Source organism: Python bivittatus, unplaced genomic scaffold, assembly GCF_059951505.1.
Source record: "Python bivittatus isolate LINGU-HERP-01145 unplaced genomic scaffold, Pbiv_v1 ctg000080_np1212, whole genome shotgun sequence".
Taxonomy (NCBI): Eukaryota; Metazoa; Chordata; class Lepidosauria; order Squamata; family Pythonidae; genus Python; species Python bivittatus.
Window position 1 is genome coordinate 80721518 of NW_028277035.1, and position 18637 is coordinate 80740154.

The following is an 18637-nucleotide window of genomic DNA, read 5'->3' on the forward strand; positions in this document are numbered from 1 at the left end:
CATTTTGTGCCTGGTCTTGCCTGCCATGGGAGTCATTTTATGAATAGATAAGTATCTCACAGGAGTCATTTTGTGTTTATGTCTATCACTGATGCTCTCAAAATGCCAAATGTGGTCATGGCCCTCAGATATTGTCTAATCCTGATAAAAATAATGAATGTTGCACTTTTGAGGAAAAAGCAAGAACCACAGCTTTTACTGAAATCCAAAATATTACTGCTTGATGTCCAGGTTCGATACTGTAACTCACTGGATGAAGAAGAGAAGAGAGAACTCAAACTCTTCAGCAATCAGAGGAAAAGAGAGAACTTGGGCAGAGGCAATGTTCGGCCATTCCCCGTCACCATGACAGGAGCCATTTGCGAGCAGGTAGACCATTCTCACCACATTGTTCTTTTTCTGCTGGATAGGGTTTGTAGTGCCTTATCACCATGACATGAAAGCGACTGTGCAACATGGGTTATGAAAAGCCAGAACAATAGATTACGGGGAAAGCAGCTAAAGGCTTATTCTTCATTTTGACCTTGCAAAGAATTCTTCCTCATTAAAAATGTCCCCATGGATAGGAACATTAGGAGGTGGATAGTTAGGCTGTGTGGGAGAGTGTTAGTTTAAAGCTGCTAATAGCCAGCTGCAAAAACAGTTTTTCTTGCACAATCCCCAGGGAAAATACTGGCTAGGAGGTACATTGCTAGGCCAGAAACCATTCGGAGGGCAAAGGAATAAAAGAATGTCTCTGTGCCAGTTTGAGAAGGACTGTTACATGCAGCATAATGCATCAGTATATGCAGAGGAGTGGGCTATGCTTTAGGTATCCTACAGAGACCAAACAGGTTTTATAGACAAACCCTGGAACAACATTTGGAATGTAAAATACTACTTTCCACATTTTTGCATTACAAATTGCAACACTGAGCATTGACAGTTTGCATTTCAGATCTGATTCATGTGTTTATATTTAGTGGCAGCCTGGTAAAAACCATGTAATAAGATCATTCCAAATCTTACTTTCAATACACAAGTTTCCAATTCCCAATCTGAGGAAAAAAATTAATTAAATATGTGCAGTGATCCCTAGAGTGGATACCACAGTTTAAATTGCTAAGTATTTCAAACTATCATCTCCGTAAATGTGCAGTGAGAAAGATATCAGAGGTTTTTCTCTGGAGGCTATTCATACCACCCGTCAGGGTTGAATAAATTACAGTGCTTCATGTCTTGTAGTACCTTCTGTTCCCAAGATGTAAATATTTAATGTTAAAAGTTCAACCCACAATCTGAGATTGAAAGTACTGTGGTTTTATTTATATACCACATGCAGAAACCTCTGAAATCAGTTAGAGGCTGGATTCACACAACACTGTTAACCAGGTCAGTAAAAGACCTAGTGGCTTTATATGTACATTTGATTTAACCTTGATTTATTTTTATTATTTTATGTTATTTTAGGGCTAGCAAGTTATGTGAACCCAGTCCACTTGGTTAAGTCAATGTTATATGCAAATCTAGAAGAGTAACCAGTTAATCATACTACGTGAATTCCGTCAGAATGTAGCATTACTCCTCCTGTCTCCCACCCACCCTCCTCTCTATTTGGGAAGGGATAAGTGCGAGTGAATTCTCAGTTTCCTGGATTTTTGTATTATATCAAAGGAACCCTACCCCACCTTCCTCTCTAAGGAAAGAATAACAGAATGGATGCAGGATCTACCATTCTGGTTGCTGTTTCCTGGCTTCAAACTCTACCCATGCAGGAACAGATTGGGGAGTGAATAAGGACTAATCATTTCATAATAAATAAATGCTATGAAAGAGCTTCTGCAGTCCCATTGCAGTTGCTTTTGTATCGCCACAATCCCTGTGATACTGTAGTTGGAGAAAGGCTTGACTTGTGAATAACTAGAAAAGAAATTTGCTGATTTTATCACTGCACCATTTCAGCTTCTTTCAGATGCTGCCATGAGAATTGTTACTATTCAACGCCTCTCACCTTGAAGAATTGTCAGAGCAGACTCCTTTTTAATTTTTATATATATCTTGACAGTGTGGAGGCCAAATCAACGGAGGAGACATAGCCGTCTTTGCATCCAGAGCAGGCCACGGGGTGTGCTGGCATCCATCGTGCTTTATATGTAGCGTTTGCAATGAGCTGTTGGTGGATCTTATCTATTTCTATCAAGACGGGAAGATTTATTGTGGCCGGCACCATGCAGAATGCCTCAAGCCTCGGTGCGCAGCCTGTGATGAGGTGAGGCCAGTCAGGCATGTTTGGTGCTGGGAAAGGGGGCTTGCCTTATGCGGGTAATCACGCCAGTGATCATGTGCTGGGCAGTGAATCAGTATAGGCTTCCAGATTTGCCTTGCCAACTTATCTTTGCATCTGCAGCTTGTGGTTTACAAATGATGAAATGTCTCGGGGCTGCTTTACATTTAGCCCTGGTAGTGGCTTCTGGTTCTGACAGCCCATGCAAGTTCTCATTGTGGAAGAGCCCTCCACCCCTGTTCTCTTATATAAGCTAAGAATCCCACTGCTAACCACTCATCTCTGGAGCAGCCACTGTTCAAAAAGAATAAAAACATCACTGAACATGTTGTTTTTAGTCTTCCCCCTTCTTCAGCTGCCTGTCTGCAGCCGGGAGGTGAAAGAGAGGGGAGAATTGCAATACATTTGATGGACTTTCTAAAAACAATTCAGGAAAAACAGTTAATTATGAACTATATCCTATTTTATTACTGGAGAGTGTTATAATAACTTCATATCCTGGTTATCCTCAAATGATCCTGCTGGGAGTTCAAGCCATTTGAGATAACAGGATCTCACAAAAGCTTCCCTTTGCCATCAACTCCAATGTGAAATCTGCAAAGAAATCACTGATATACAGTATGTCTGCAATGACGCAAGCATTTAAGGAAATTATGCATTGTTACTGTACTCCCATAACCTGAGAAGACACAACTTCTGCCACACATACACACCTATATTTTGAAAGAACAAAATGGCTTCTTGATTAGGAAGCAAAACAAGCCACTGAGAACCTGAACATGTGAATTCATCTCTAGAGGTGAGATTTGGGCAGCAGTGCCTGTCTGCATTTAGAATTTGCCCCATACCTGCCTGTGCTCCTTATTGGATTCATGAACTGATGTAGAAGCTGATGTAACTTTGTGTTTGATGCCTACAGAACATTCTTTTGGGATACTGATGCCAAGAATGTTGCCTCCTACTATGTCTTTGTGGGTAGGAAGCAGAACAATTATTATAAAATGGGACTGGCTATTTGTACATGCTGATCTTTGCAGGGTGCTTTCGTTTTACCACCGTTAGAGTTTCAGAATTAAGGATTTGGATGGTATTTGTGTGTATCTGCCTGCCTGCCTACCTGTTCTTTCTTTGAGTCTGTTAACTTTACTGAGTCTCTGTAAATCTTGGCCAATGTTCTTCTTTTAAGTATCTTTCCCCAAATCAATCACCTAATGAGGGCATGAAATGCCTGGATGGCTATTGCTTATTTAACATAAACACTTTTGCTTATTTCCCATGTTTTGCCTGGGAAGCAGATCGTTGTGGCCTCATGTCATACATCTTGGCCTACGCTATTATCTGCTTGTAGGTGTGGCCTTTCATGGTAGCAACATGGGCTAGGTGTGGCCTAGATCTATCTGTTATCTTATCCTCTATAATTACATAGGATGTGCAATCCACTGTCTTCCCTTCCGTTTCATCATTTGTATTCCCAGGTGTTGTTTTTATAGATGTTCGCATCTCCTGGCTTTTAAGGACCTCTTTCCCATGGCTGGGTCAACATCTGTTTAGTGAGGTAGCAGTTCTGCATTTTTAGATTATGAGCTGTCCTCAACCAGGCCAGAAGATTGCCTAGGCAGCCTCCTGTTTCTTTCTTTTATAGTAATTTTATTAAAAAATACAATCACATACAACAATAAAAAATAATACAAACTAAAAAAAAAGAATAAAATAGAAATAGAAGGTACAGAAAAGGAAGAAAAGAGAAAAAATAGAAAAGAAAGAAAAAATAAAAATATAGTAAAGAAAAAGAAACGAAATACATAAAGAAGTGACTTCCCTCTTCATCCCAAGAAGTATAAACAATTTTAGTAACTTATCACCTTCTCTTAAAGAACAACAAATTATCTCTTCTTCCAATATCCCTTCTCTTGTCTATAAACAAATCCATAAAGCCTTGTCATTTCAGTCCTGATGTCAGCAAAAATCCATTAAGGGATACCGAGATAACAACATATCTATTTTAACCTTAATCAAATAAACCAACTTTATATTCCTTCCTTTTACAGTGGTACCTCGGGTTACGAATACCTCTGCTAACAAACTTTTCAGGTTGCGACCAGCTCCGGCTGCAAAAATTTACCTCGGGTTACGAACCGGATCCGCGGCCATTTTCCGCCGTGACACGTCCGCGGCCATTTTCCGCCCGTTCCACGTGGTCCGCGGCCATTTTTCCACCCTGCCGGGTGGTCCGCAGCTGTTTTTCTGCCCCTGCCGCGTGGTCTGCGGCCGTTTTTCCACCCCTGACGCATGGTCCGCGGACGCCGGAATGGATTAATGGTAATTACATTGAGCCTTATGGGAAAATTTGCTTTGGGGTGCGACCAATTTGGGGTGCGACCAGAGTCATGGAACGAATTAAATTCATAACCCGAGGTACCACTGTACTTCCAACAATCTTGATCTTTATCCCTTCAAATAATGTCCTAGAACTTGATTTCTTTTCATTTTTTCTTTATCTCTTCTCACAAAATTCTTCAAAGTTCTAACAAGCCTCTTTTGTAAATCCAATATAGGGAAAATATCCAGGTCAGTCTCTTGATTTGTTATTTATATATTCCTTTTAATTATTAAGACATCAACTGGTTTATTTTGTATGTCCAGTGTGAGATCTTTTTCCATTTCCTTCTTGTAGCCTGTCATTTTTAAATCTACTTTCAAATCAGTCTCAGTCTTGTTTGGTAAAACTTGTTCCTCTTCCATAACATCTTTTAAGGACAGTCTATCTATAGAGGCAGACACTCTTAAAATTAACTTCAGGGTCCATTGTTCACAAATATCCTTCAATACATCCAATGTTAAAGTATTTTGCTCCATTCTGTATTAGTAAGTCAAATTTAAATGTTCTTCTCCTTTAATTATAATCTTTAGTTCCTTCTGGTTTCCTCTAGTGTTCCAACCTTCAAAATCCCATCCTGTCATGTTATTTTTTTTTAAGAATTCAAAACAAAAGCATTTTCCCACAAGAAGGATTCCTATAATTAATTCCAAAATCTTATTTCAAATTTATCTGGACCCTTAGTCCATTTGTAACTTTCTAAAATCAAAGATTTAATCACACTTTTGCTGTTTATTCCAAAAAAAAAATTAAGTCCTTAAACTTATATTTAATGCTGTAAAATTTGTCGATCCAAAGGATCCTAATGGCTGAAAAGCAGTTAACAAGCAATTTCCAAAAGTGATTAGAAAAGGAATTATGTGAACACAGTGTCCTTTCAAAGTTGCTAACTGCAGTTTGAGCAAGATGGCTATTCCTTCATCTCCCAGAGCTTTAAACCCGCCAGAGACCATCTTGTGGTCTCCTCAGAAGGAGCAATTGTCTGGAGCACTTATGGGTGATCTCAAGTCCTCTCCTTGTCTACTCGCCAGCTCTTCATTCTGCTGTGATTGTCGGCTTCGCTACTTGTAGAGCCATCTTCGGTCCACCAGTTCTTCCCCAGAAGTCACAGCCTCCTGTTTCTTTCAATGATCAAACAGATATCTCTAAACACCTGAATACAGGTAGTCCTTGCCTAACAACCACAATTGGGACTGGAATCTTGGTTGTTGAGCAAAGCGGTCATTAAGCAAGATGCCCATGTGACTGCTTCACTCAATGACTGCAATCCGGGCATTCCTGGTCGCAGTCATTAAGCAGTCTCCTGGGTCACTAAATGGACAGAACGAAAGAGCTGTCTGCTGAAGGATTTCAGCTCAGTGCGGAGCTGAAATCCTCTCAGCAGGCAGCTCTTTGAGAGCAAAAGGGCTGCCTGCCAGATGGTTTCAGCTCCATATAGAGCTGAAATCCTCCCAGCAAGCAGCTCTTTTGCTCTCAAATGTTCCTAAAGCCCGCCAAAAGGTTTGCCCCTCCGTGGATGGACGGGGAATCCTTCCTGTGGCTGGAGGAATGGAGCTAATCTTCAGGATTTGAGCTCCGTTCCTTCCAACCACCCAAAGGGTATCCCCTCCCCACTCAGCGATGAGTAGGAACAGAGCTCAGATCCTGAATATTTGACCTCCACTCCTTCACACAGCTGAGAGGGGAGGGGAAACCCCTTGGCAGTGGATAGGAGTGGAGCTCAAATCCTGAAGATTTGAGCTCTGTGTCTTCACACCGCCAAGGAGTTTCCCCTCCCCTCTGAGAATGGAGGGGAAATTATTGGTGGAGCTGGAGGAACAGAGCTCAAATCTTCAGGATTTGAGCTCCGTTCCTGCACACTGCCACATCCCCTCTGCTTGCAACCTTCCCTGCTGTCAGAGATTACAGATGATGATCACATGATCATGGGGCATTTGGCAACTGGTCGTAAATGTGAGCCAGTTGCCAAGCACCTGAAATGCAACCATGTGACTGTGGGGGGAGTGTGACGTTTTATGACAGCAGGAAGTGCTTTACGGGCCATAAAGCACCCTTTCCAAGGCCATTGTAACTTCGAACTGTCGTTAAACAAACGATCATTAAGCAAGGACTTCTTGTACCCATCAGTTGAAGCATACTGACTCCAACATGTGGAACTTGCATGTAATCATCCCAACTAGTAACCATTGGTGGTGGTTTTATTGAAATTTAATGGTAGAGAAAAATGCATAGAATGAAAAATGTTCTTTATCATAAGGAGTTGTACACTGACATTAGCAAAGGACAGGTTTAGAGTTAAAACTCTGCAAAAAGTCAAATCACAGTAAACTCCCTGGTTTTGAAGGCTTTGATCTTGAGTCCCTTGCTTCAAAACACAGTGTACTATTAATCACGCAGCAACAGTCCTCATTAGCCTGCAACTGCAAAAGCTTCAGTCCCTTCCCTCTCTCTCTCTCTTCCCCCCCACTCCACCCCGCCTGCCTTGGAGGTGCATCAGCCCTGACCACAATCAGGGCTTGCATCCTGGGAAGTCTGTCTTGGTCTTCTCTTATTACAGGAGCATGCTTTCCACTTTCTGTGTTCCATTTGCTAAACAAGGAATGTGCCATTTCAAGTTAAATGTTATCCTTGAACCATATATAGCAATTTCCACAGCAACTATGTGATCTGTTTATGCTGCAGAGGCAGAAAAATGAGACACTGTATCAAGAAGGCGAGACAGAAGGGTCTTGAGGCAGCCATACTGTGAAAAACAAGCCAAAACAGATGACAGAAGAGCAGGGTTTGCAGTAGCAAATAATACATATGAACAAAGCCTGACTCCTTCTTTTGGCTTTTACAGATTATATTTGCTGATGAATGCACAGAAGCTGAAGGAAGGCACTGGCACATGAAGCACTTTTGCTGTTTTGAATGTGAAACTGTGTTGGGCGGCCAGCGGTACATCATGAAGGAAGGGCGGCCATATTGTTGCAACTGCTTCGAGTCCTTATATGCAGAATATTGTGACACCTGCGCTCAGCACATTGGTAAGGAAGCCATTTAGAAATGCCACTTTTTGCTGCCAGTTGGCTGCTCCGAAATGGGAAAGCCTCAGCCCTTGATGTGAAACAAAAACACTATTTTTATTTGCAAAACTGAAAACATGATAGGGCCTGTCATTATACCGTTGCATTATTGTTTAAGGTGACGTGTGCCTGTAGGCTAGCAGTTGAAATTGTTTTGTTTTGAAAGTACATGACAGGCCCTGGCATTTGTTTCTGTCAAGCCTGCAGTAACTACTTGGCAGATGTAGGCATCTAGCTGGGTCCACAGTGTAGATGCTGGCATCATTACTGCTGGCAGGGAAAATCTGAAGCCCAGTGCCAACCACTGGTGGGTCTCCTTGTATCAGTTCAGAGAAGCAATAGATGGTTCCAACCTGCTCAGAGAAAAAGAGAGAACAAGGAGAAAGAAGAGATGGTCACCAAGTGAGCAAGGAGTAGAGATGCCATCTCCAAACCATGATAGCCATTCCATTGCTACTGTGCTCAGAAAACATGTTGCTGCTATTCAGAAGCCAGCTGTGAAGCTTACTCAGCATATCTCAGTTAGGAAGAATGTAGGAAATATCAGAAGGGAGGGAGGGAGGGAGGGTTTTTTAAAGTATGTGTTACATGCCTAACAAAAACTAAATGCTGAACACCAATTAAAATCAAATCCCCTAGGGCTGAGGTTTGAAATGCCTAGACACAGATCCCTCTGAGCCCCTTTTTTCTGTGATCCTTGGAGGCTCACCACCAAAATTCAGTGACACACTGTCCATAATGACAATACCCCAATGTGGGACAGAAAGGAAAGAAGGAAGCTTGTTAAAACTTGCTTCCCCTCAAAACCTGAATGGAGTAACAAATGGAATATTCCAGCCCTACTTCTTCCAGTGATGTGACTTCATCACTGCCCCACCTATTGAGTCCTGGGCAAGTAGAAATACCCACCCTGCTCTTCAATTTAAAACATAGCTTGAGAAAGCAATTCATTCCTTTTGAAAGATGTCTAGCTCAACTAGGTCTGGTTCATAGAAATTCCATAGTAGGGCTAGAGGGCTTGTGTCTGAATATTTTAATATAAAATGTTTAATAAATATTTTAATATTTATTCTGACTTAACAGCCCTTTTCTAAGATAGCACTGAAATTACAAACATGGGAAGTTGCTTATGCCATTTCTCATTCATAAGTCCATCTAGCTCAATATCACTGGCACAGACTGGCAACTGCTCTCCAAGGTGTCAAATAGGAGAGTTTCTAAGCTTGCTTGGAGACTTCAAGGATTAAGGCTGGGACCTTCTGCATACAAAGCATATGCTCTGCCACTGAGCTATGGTCCTCCCATTGAAGCATATTATTATGAGGACAAATTCAGCCAATTTGAATGCATTTTCATAGGTGATACTAGAAATATATTTCAGCATCTCATGGACTTATTGTTGTGTATACGCCCTAGCCAGCCTTGGTTGATCTCAAAAAGCTCCCATTTAGTACTTGGATGGGAGATCACTAGGAAATATCAGAGCTTGAGCTAAACTGGGAAATCAAAGAAACATCCCAGAAGAGAGCAGTGGCAAAACACCAGTATTATTACCAAGAAAAAGACAGGACCATGTCTAGGAAGTCACCAAGAGTCCAGGTGGACTCAAAGAAGACTTTACTTTTGAATGTGAAATAGCAATTAGAAGACAGTAGAATCTGCACTGAAGCCAATGCAGGTTTTAAATGTCAGAAGAGGTAAGAAAGAGTTTTGAAGAAGTGATTCTCCTGTGCTTGGATTTTTCCATTGAAGAAGGAAGGAAGGAAGGAAGGAAGGAAGGAAGGAAGGAAGGAAGGAAGGAAGGAAGGAAGGAAGGAAGGAAGGAAGGAAGGAAGGAAGGAAGGAAGGAAGGAAGGAAGGAAGGAAGGAAGCAGTTACATGATTTCAACTGGAATCTTCTTAGCCTAAGGCATGTTTATGCTGTTTGCAACATGTGAACATTGAATTAGATTTTACTATTGTGGGTTTGAAGCTTAAGTGAGATAGGCATCCTGAGAAATTGGGGGCAGTTTTGAACCCATCTACTTGAGGATACCTCTGATCCTAGTTGCTGAAATTTAGTGTCATGATTTTCTGCCGATCTGAGCTTTCTGATACTCAAAAGCAGTTATGTTCAAGATGCCCATCCTGGGCTAATGGGAAGGAAGAAGGAGGCTGCAATCCTTCTAGCAACATGCCTAGCAAGTGGAAGAAATGTGTAGGCACTCATGGCCCAAGGATAAGTGAGTCCAATTGTCTGCATAATTGGTGTTTTCCCTCTCTTGGCTGACTGACAAAAATGGTAGTATGTGGTTTTGCTTTTCCACATCCTCGACAAAGCTTTGTAAATGCACATCGCTCTTGTGTTTTATTCCTTCTGTCTATTGCACATCATAATCATTAGCCTTTTTAAAGGCTGTTTACAAATATCCACGTTTTATTTTCCAGTTCCTTGACTGTTGATTAGCAATGGGTTTGTTTGTTTGTTTGTTTTGCACTTATATTGTTATATTCATTCCAAAAGAGATTTACAGTGATGCTAGCTGTGTGTGAACATCTATGTTAAGACCAAAAATAAATAAATAAAGTGTTTTTAATGAGTGGCTTGATAGTATCCCGTTTAAGTGGCATAAACTATGTGGCATTGAAGAATGATGGGAGAGTTGGGTTGGGTTAGCACACACATGGTCTGCTTGTCCTTGGAAGAGAATAAAATGTTTCAGGATTTCAAAACGACTGAGTAGGACTAGAAATCCTAAGTCTAAGTATATATCTTACATCTGGGAGTAAGAGTCAATTGAATTCAGTGGGACTTAGTAGAGAGTAAGCACGTCTAGCTAGCAAGCTAATTTAGGAACAACAATGGTGAGAAGAAGAAAAAATCGTTTTTTCTTATACTAAATCTTTCTTTCAGGTATTAGAATTGAGACAACTATAATTATGTAATTAAAATAACACATAAATATCACCATTTCACCTGTTGGGAACATTGGTGCCACTAAATTGTTCCAAAAATAATCCTTTTTCCCAGAAATATGAACATACAGTACCATGAATATCCACAGTCACTTGCCGTATTTGCCAGAATGACTAGAGCAGTAGTCTAGCACCATGCGGCAACCTCCACCCCCTTCACACATGCATGCAGTATTGCAATGCGTGTACAAAAGAAGTGGGACTTGCATCACAATGCTGCAACTCTGCTTTCTTCATTCTGCCCCTGCGCTAAAAAAATTCACACACATTTCAACGAAAAACTTTATCTCCAGCAACTGTGCTTCTTTTGAAGTTAACAGAAACCAAATTTAACATGGACACGATGGAATTTGAATTGGCAAACTGACTAATCTTAATTTTCAATTTGTTCCATGCAATTCTTTGAATCATGTTATGTCTATTACATGGTGGTTAGGCAAAAGCTTATTGGCCTTAATAGATTATAAATTTAATCTGAAGTAAAGTCAACCCTGGCATGTTTATCTGAGACTTACTGTGAATAGTGACCCAGTATTTTGTAAAGTAGTATGTGTGTGCGTGCACGCACACACCTTCAGCTACTGGTGACTGCCTTGATTAGTCCCTGCATTTTTCTCAACAACATTTTTTAGATTTTAGGCTTGCCATTGCCTGCTTCCTAGGGCTGAGAGGGAGGGACTGGCTCAAAATTAACCAGCTGGCTTAGTGCCTAACGCGGGACTAGAATTCACAGTCTCCCAGTTTCTAGCCTGATGCCTGTAACCACCACACCAAACTGGCTCTCAATGAATTCCATTTATTAAGCTCCTTGATTTCAAGAGTTAAACAATTCAATTCAGTTTCTTTTTAGAAAATAATATTATGACTGCTTTTATAATGTATAATTCTATATTATATAGAAGTCTTTTCCACCCTGGGGAAGTTCAATGTAGTAAACTCCAGCTCCTATCCCCTTTTGCCAACTTGGCTAATCTTCATGATTGGCGAAGGTCACTACAATTGTAGTCCAAGACATCAGAACAGCAACAGATTGGGGAAGGTGCTCTACAGCACACAGACTTTATACTATCTACTTTTTTCCATGAACGTTGAATTTTACCCACTGGAACTAATTGCAAAATAGTGACTTATAAAACAAACATACCTGTAGAATTAAAGGGCAGACACATCCTTAGAATTATAGAACAGGATGCCTTTAAGCAGATGCTAGGTAGGTGTTCATTTTAGATACAAAACTGAGTTCCCAATCTCTTCAAATAATTTTTTTCCTAGTTCATCCTCAAAATACCTTACATCATCAACCTACTTTTTTGTAAACAAAGAACACCTGATTTGCAGCAAAATGTAACAAAAATGTCTTATTTTCAGTGTGTGTGTGTGTGTGTGTGTGTGTGTCTACAGTCATGTGAAAAAGAAAGTACACCCTCTTTGAGTTCTATGGTTTTATGTATCAGGACATAATAAAAATCATCTGGTCCTTAGCAGTTCTCAAAAGTAGATAAATACAACCTCAGATGAACAACAGCACATGACATTACACCATGTCATCATGTATTTTACAGAAAGAAAGCCAAATGGAGAAGCCATGTGTGAAAAACTAAGTACACCTTATGATTCAATAGCTTGTAGAACCACCTTTAGGAGCAATAACTTGAAGTAATCATTTTCTGTATGATATTATCAGTCTCTCACATCATTGTGGAGGAATTTTGGCCCACTCTTCTTTACAACATTGCTTCAGTTCATTGAGGTTTGTGGGCATTTGTTTATGCACAGCTCTCTTGAGGTCCCGCCACAGCATTTCAATGGGGTTGAGGTCTGGACTTTGACAGGGCCATTGCAACACCTTGACTCTTTTCTTTTTCAGCCATTCTGTTGTAGATTTCCTGGTGTGCTTGGGATCATTGTCCTGTGGCATGAACCAATGTCGGCAAAGCTTTAGCTGTCGGACAGATGACCTCACACTTGACTCTAGAATACTTTGGTATACAGAGGAGTTCATGGTCGACTCAATGACTGCAAGGTGCCCAGGTCCTGTGGCTGCAAAACAAGCCCAATGATCACCCCTCTACCGCCATGCTCGACGGTTGGTATGAGATGTTTGTGCTGATATGCCGTGTTTGGTTTTTGCCAAACATGGCACTGTGCATTATGGCCATACATCTCTACTTTGGTCTCATCTGTCCAAAGGACAGTGTTCCAGAAGTCTTGTGATTTGTTCAGATGCAACTTTGGAAACCTAAGCCGTGCTGTCATGTTCTTTTTAGAGAGAAGAGGCTTTCTCCTGGCAACCCTTCCAAACAAACCATACTTGTTCAGTCTTTTTCTAATTGTACTGTCATGAACGTTAACATTTAACATGCTAACTGAGGCCTGTAGTGTCTGAGATGTAACTCCTGGATTTTTTGCAATTTTTCTGAGCATTGCACGGTCTGACCTTGGGGTGAATTTGCTGGAATGTCCACTCCTGGGAAGATTGGCAACTATCTTGAATGTTTTCCACTTGTGAATAATCTTCCTCACTGTAGAATGATGGACTTTAAATTGTTTGGAAATGGCCTTATAACCCTTCCCAGATTGATGGGCAGGAACAAGTGCTTCTCTAAGATCATTGCTGATGTCTTTACTCTTTGGTATTGTGTTAACACACACCTCAATGCTCAAAACCAGCAAACTCCTAAAACTTCGGCTTTTATAGAGGTAGTCACACTTGCTGATATCAATTGATCAAGGGCATTTGATTAGCAGCACCTGACTGCTACCTAGCCTCTTCATACCTATGGAAGCAGTAAGGGTGTACTTAGTTTTTCACACATGGCTTCTCCATTTTGGCTTTCTTTTTGTAAAATAAATGATGACATGGTATAATATGTCATGTGTTGTTGTTCATCTGAGGTTGTATTTACCTACTTTTGAGAACTGCTAAGGACCAGATGATTTTTATTATGTCCTGATACATAAAACCATAGAACTCAAAGAGGGTGTACTTTCTTTTTCACACAACTGTGTGTGTGTATACATACATACACACACACAGAGTATATATCCATACACACACACACACACACATGCATACATATACACCAGTGTGGTGTAGTTGTTAGGTGCTGGATTAGAGCAGGGAGCCCCAGATTCTAGTCCTTCCTTAAGGATAGAAGCCAACTCAGGGGCAGGTATTTTCTCTTAGCTCTAGAAAAACATCTGTCTACCAACTCTCATTGGACCAGCATGGTAGATTACAGTCCATAACTTTCAATGAAGAGATTGTCATCCTGCAGTGGATTGATTTGGGCTGACTATATGTTCGTTCGTTCATTCATTCATTCATTCATTCATTCATTCATTCATTTATTCATTCATTCATTCTACTGCAGTTTTGTATCTTCCTACTTCGATTCCTTTATGTATTGTTATCTTGCAATAGTAAAGGGGATTGAGCATCCCATTCTTATTGGTGGTGTAGATTCTCAGAAAGGTCAGCCATAATGGGAAAAGCATCGAAGAGAGATCAGACTAAATGTGATCTACTGACCTGGAGGAAAAACCAGATTCAGCTGAAACTTTCAGTTCTGAACAGATTAATATATGAGGTACAGTACTGGCCAAATGAAATAATTAATTAAAAATGCTTTATTGTGCAGCCTATGCTGGAACATTTCAGGACTGAATTGTGGTTTGGATCCCCCTTTTGCTGCAAAGAAAGAAATAACATAAGACCATTGCCGTTAAAGTTATTTGTGTTAAATCTTTGCATATGCTGGAGGAAGAAGTACCATTATTATTCATCTGTTTTGACTGTCTATCTCCTGTTCCTATGAGCTTGCCAACAATCTTTCTCCCATTCAGGAGAAAGTAAGAAAAACTGGCAAATTAAGGATAGGCAAATATTTATTAAAATTTCTACTAATGAAAACATCATTTAATTTACACATTAAAATTTGTTGATTCTTAATGCCCAGGTTTTGTGAAATCATTTGTTATATCGTGAGGGGTAAAAGCTTGTTTTCTAGATATTTAGAATATATATCTCAATATCTAGATATTTACCCCTTGAAATTATAGTTCTTGGATTAAGTTAACAGGGTGTCTTTCTTTTAGCTGTTTTCTGTTTTCATGAACAATTGGCTTGTTAACAATGCTGATTGCTAAATTAACATGTCTAATTAATTAATAAATCAGAACAATTGACAGCAGGCCAACTGTTTAAACTTATTCATAGATAATTGTTTTGGTTTTGATGAATTGGTCTTGCATAAAATTGCAAGCATTTATTAGCCCACACAAACTTTTGTTAGCCATTTGAAGCAATTTAAAGAAGCATAATTGCTACTCACTCTGGGAAAATGAAAAGATGATTAATTTTAGGCCCATTGTTTGCAGTCCCACTGAATGCATGCTTTTTTCATTGTCATAAATTTGCATGCATTGTTTGATTAAATCTCACAGCACTCTTTGTTTAAAGAGAAATTATTATTATTATTATTATTATTGTTGTTATTATTATTATTATTATTTTCCCTATTAATATAATAGTTAAGAATTATTATTCTTATATATAATATAATTAGTTAAGAAACCATAGTTTAATAATGTATGAACTAGTCATTTCTTCTCAGTCTTCTCTCATGCCCATCCTTCTTTGTCACAGTGGACCACTAGAAACTAGCTTCAGATCAACTCAGTAAAGTGAACAGACCTCAATGATCATATTTTATATATAAGTTGGTCAGAGAAATTCACTGTATATTTCTAGCCAACCTCTCATTCTATAATGTATCAGGATCTGCCGTGCACAATTTAAGCTAGCAGCTGCATTTCAGCTCTAGTCAACCGGTGACCACTTTCCAAAACATAGGTGTCAATTCTAGACAAAGAATTGTCAGAACAAGGGCAAAAACTAAAACTGATTTAATGTAATGCAATTAATTAATTAATTGATATGTTGTTGTTGTTTAGTCATTAAGTCGTGTCCGACTCTTCGTGACCCCATGAACCATATTGCGCCAGGCCTTCCTGTCCTTCACTGCCTCCCTGAGTTTGCTCAGTTTCATGCTCATTGCTTCAGTGATGCTATCTAACCATCTCATCCTCTGCCGTCCTCTTCTCCTTTTGCCTTCAATCTTTCCCAGCATCAGGGTCTTCTCCAAAGAGATCTCTCTTCGCATTAGGTGACCAAAATATCTGAGCTTGAGCTTCATTATCGATCCTTCCAATGAGCAATCAGGGTTGATTTCCTTTAAGATTGACTGGTTTGACCTCCTAGCAGTCCAGGGGACTCTCAAGAGTCTTCTCCAGCACCACAGTTCAAAGGCATCAATTCTTCGGCGCTCGGCCTTTTTTATGGTCCAGCTCTCACAGCCATACATTACTACTGGAAAAACCATAGCTTTGACTATGCGGATCTTTGTCGGCAAGGTGACGTCTCTGCTTTTTAATATGCTATCTAGACTTGCCATAGCTTTCCTCCCAAGGAGCAAGCGTCTTTTAATTTCATGGCTGCAGTCTCCGTCTGCGGTGATCTTGGAGCCCAAATAAATGAAGTCTGTTACTGCTTCCATTTCTACCCCTTCTATTTGCCAGGAATTGATTGGTCCAGATGCCATGATCTTAGTTTTTTTAATGTTGAGTTTCAAGCCAGCTTTTGCACTCTCCTCTTTCACCCTCATCAAGAGGCTCTTTAGTTCTTCTTCACTTTCTGCCATTAGGGTGGTATCGTCCGCATATCTGAGGTTGTTGATGATTCTCCCTGCAATCTTGATTCCGGCTTGTGATTCTTCCAGCCTGGCATTTCTCATGATGTACTCTGCATATAGGTTAAATAAGCAGGGTGACAGTATACAGCCTTGTCGTACACCTTTCCCTATTTTAAACCAATCGGTTGTTCCATGACCGGTTCTAACTGTTGCTTCTTGGCCCGCATACAGATTTCTCAGGAGACAGGTAAGGTGGTCTGGTACTCCCATCTCTTTAAGAATTTGCCACAGTTTGTTGTGATCCACACAATCAAAGGCTTTTGCATAGTCAATGAAGCAGAAGTAGATATTTTTCTGGAACTCTCGTGTTTTCTCCATGATCCAGCGAATGTTGGCGATTTGATCTCTAGTTCCTCTGCCTCTTCGAAACCCAGCTTGTACATCTGGTAGTTCTCGGTTCATGTATTGCTGAAGCCTAGCTTGTAGGATTTTGAGCATAACCTTGCTAGCATGTGAAATGAGTGCAATTGTGCGATAGTTTGAGCATTCTTTGGCGTTGCCCTTCTTTGGAATTGGAACATAAACTGACCTTTTCCAATCCCGTGGCCACTGTTGCGTTTTCCAAACTTGCTGGCATATTGAGTGCAGCACTTTAACACCATCATCTTTTAGTATTTTAAATAACTCAGCTGGAATCCTGTCATCTCCACTAGCTTTGTTGTTAGCAATGCTTCCTAAGGCCCACTTGACTTCACTCTCTAGGATGTCTGGCTCAAGGTCAGTGATCACACCAGCGTGGACATCAGGGACATTAAGATCGTTCTTGTATAGTCCTTCTGTGTATTCTTGCCACCTCTTCTTAATCTCTTCTGCTTCTGTTAGGTCCCTGCCTTTTTTGTCCTTTATCATGCCCATCTTTGCACTAAGCGTTCCTTTCATATCTCCAATTTTCTTGTAGAGATCTCTAGTCTTCCCCATTCTATTGTTTTCCTCGATTTCTTTGCATTGTTCATTTAAGAAGGCCTTCTTATCTCTCCTTGCTATTCTCTGGAAATCTGCATTCAGTTGCTTATATCTTTCCCTTTCACCCTTGCTTTTCGCATTCCTTCTTTCCACAGCTATTTGTAAAGCCTCATCAGACAGCCATTTTGCTTTCTTGCATTTCTTTTTCTTTGGGATGGTTTTAGTTGCTGCCTCCTGTACAATGTTACGGACCTCCGTCCATAGTTCTTCAGGCACTCTGTCTACCAAATCTAATCCTCTAAATCTATTCATCACCTTCACTGTGTACTCACAAGGAATATGATCTAAGTCATACCTGAGTAGTCTAGTGGTTTTCCCTACATTCTTCAATTTAAGCCTAAATTTTGCAGTAAGAAGCTCATGATCTGAGCCACAGTCAGCTCCTGGTCTTGTTTTTGCTGTCTGTATAGAGCTTCTCCATCTTTGGCTGCAAAGTATATAATCAATCTGGTTTCGGTATTGACCATCTGGTGATGTCCATGTGTAGAGTCATCTCTTGTGTTGTTGGAAAAGAGTGTTTGCTATGACTAGCTTGTTCTCTTGACAGAACTCTATTAGCCTTTGCCCTGCTTCATTTTGTACTCCAAGGCCAAACTTGCCTGTTATTCCGATTACTCCTTGACTTCCTACTTTAGCATTCCAATCCCCTATGATGAAAAGGATATCTTTTTTTGGTGCTAGTTCTAGAAGGTGTTGTAGGTCTTCATAGAAGTGGTCAACTTCAGCTTCTTCAGCATCAGTGGTTGGGGCATAGACTTGGATGACTGTGATATTGAATGGTTTGCCTTGGATACGCACTGAGATCATTCTGTCGTTTTTGAGGTTGTACCCCATTACTGCCTTTCCCACTCTCTTATTCACTATGAGTGCAACTCCATTTCTTCTAAGGGTTTCTTGCCCACAGTAGTAGATATAATGGTCACCCGAATTAAATTCACCCATTCCCGTCCATTTCAGTTCGCTGATTCCCAAGATGTCGATGTTCAGTCTTGTCATCTCATGTTTGACCACATCCAGCTTGCCTTGGTTCATAGATCTTACATTCCAGGTACCTATACAATATTGTTCTTTACAGCATCGGACCTTCTTTTCGCTTCCAGATACATCCACAGCTGAACGTCCTTTCAGCTTTGGCCCAGCCGCTTCACTCTTTCTGGAGCTACTTGGAAATGCCCTCCGCTCTTCCCCAGTAGCATATTGGACACCTTCCGACCTGAGGGGCTCATCTTCCGGAGTCATATCTTTTAGCCTTTTAACA

General features: G+C 40.4%; 1 protein-coding gene across 8 annotated transcripts in view; it reads left to right on the forward strand.

Moving 5' to 3' along the window:
- The window catches only part of PRICKLE2 (prickle planar cell polarity protein 2), a 301204-nt gene that overhangs the window by 241248 nt on the left and 41319 nt on the right, over positions 1–18637 (forward strand). For all 8 annotated transcript variants that reach the window (XM_088134397.1, XM_088134398.1, XM_088134401.1 and 5 more), the window contains 3 exons: positions 232–369; positions 2045–2248; positions 7483–7669. In XM_088134397.1, coding sequence (XP_087990523.1) covers positions 232–369; positions 2045–2248; positions 7483–7669 — 529 coding nt within the window. The remainder of the gene's footprint in view (positions 1–231; positions 370–2044; positions 2249–7482; positions 7670–18637) is intronic.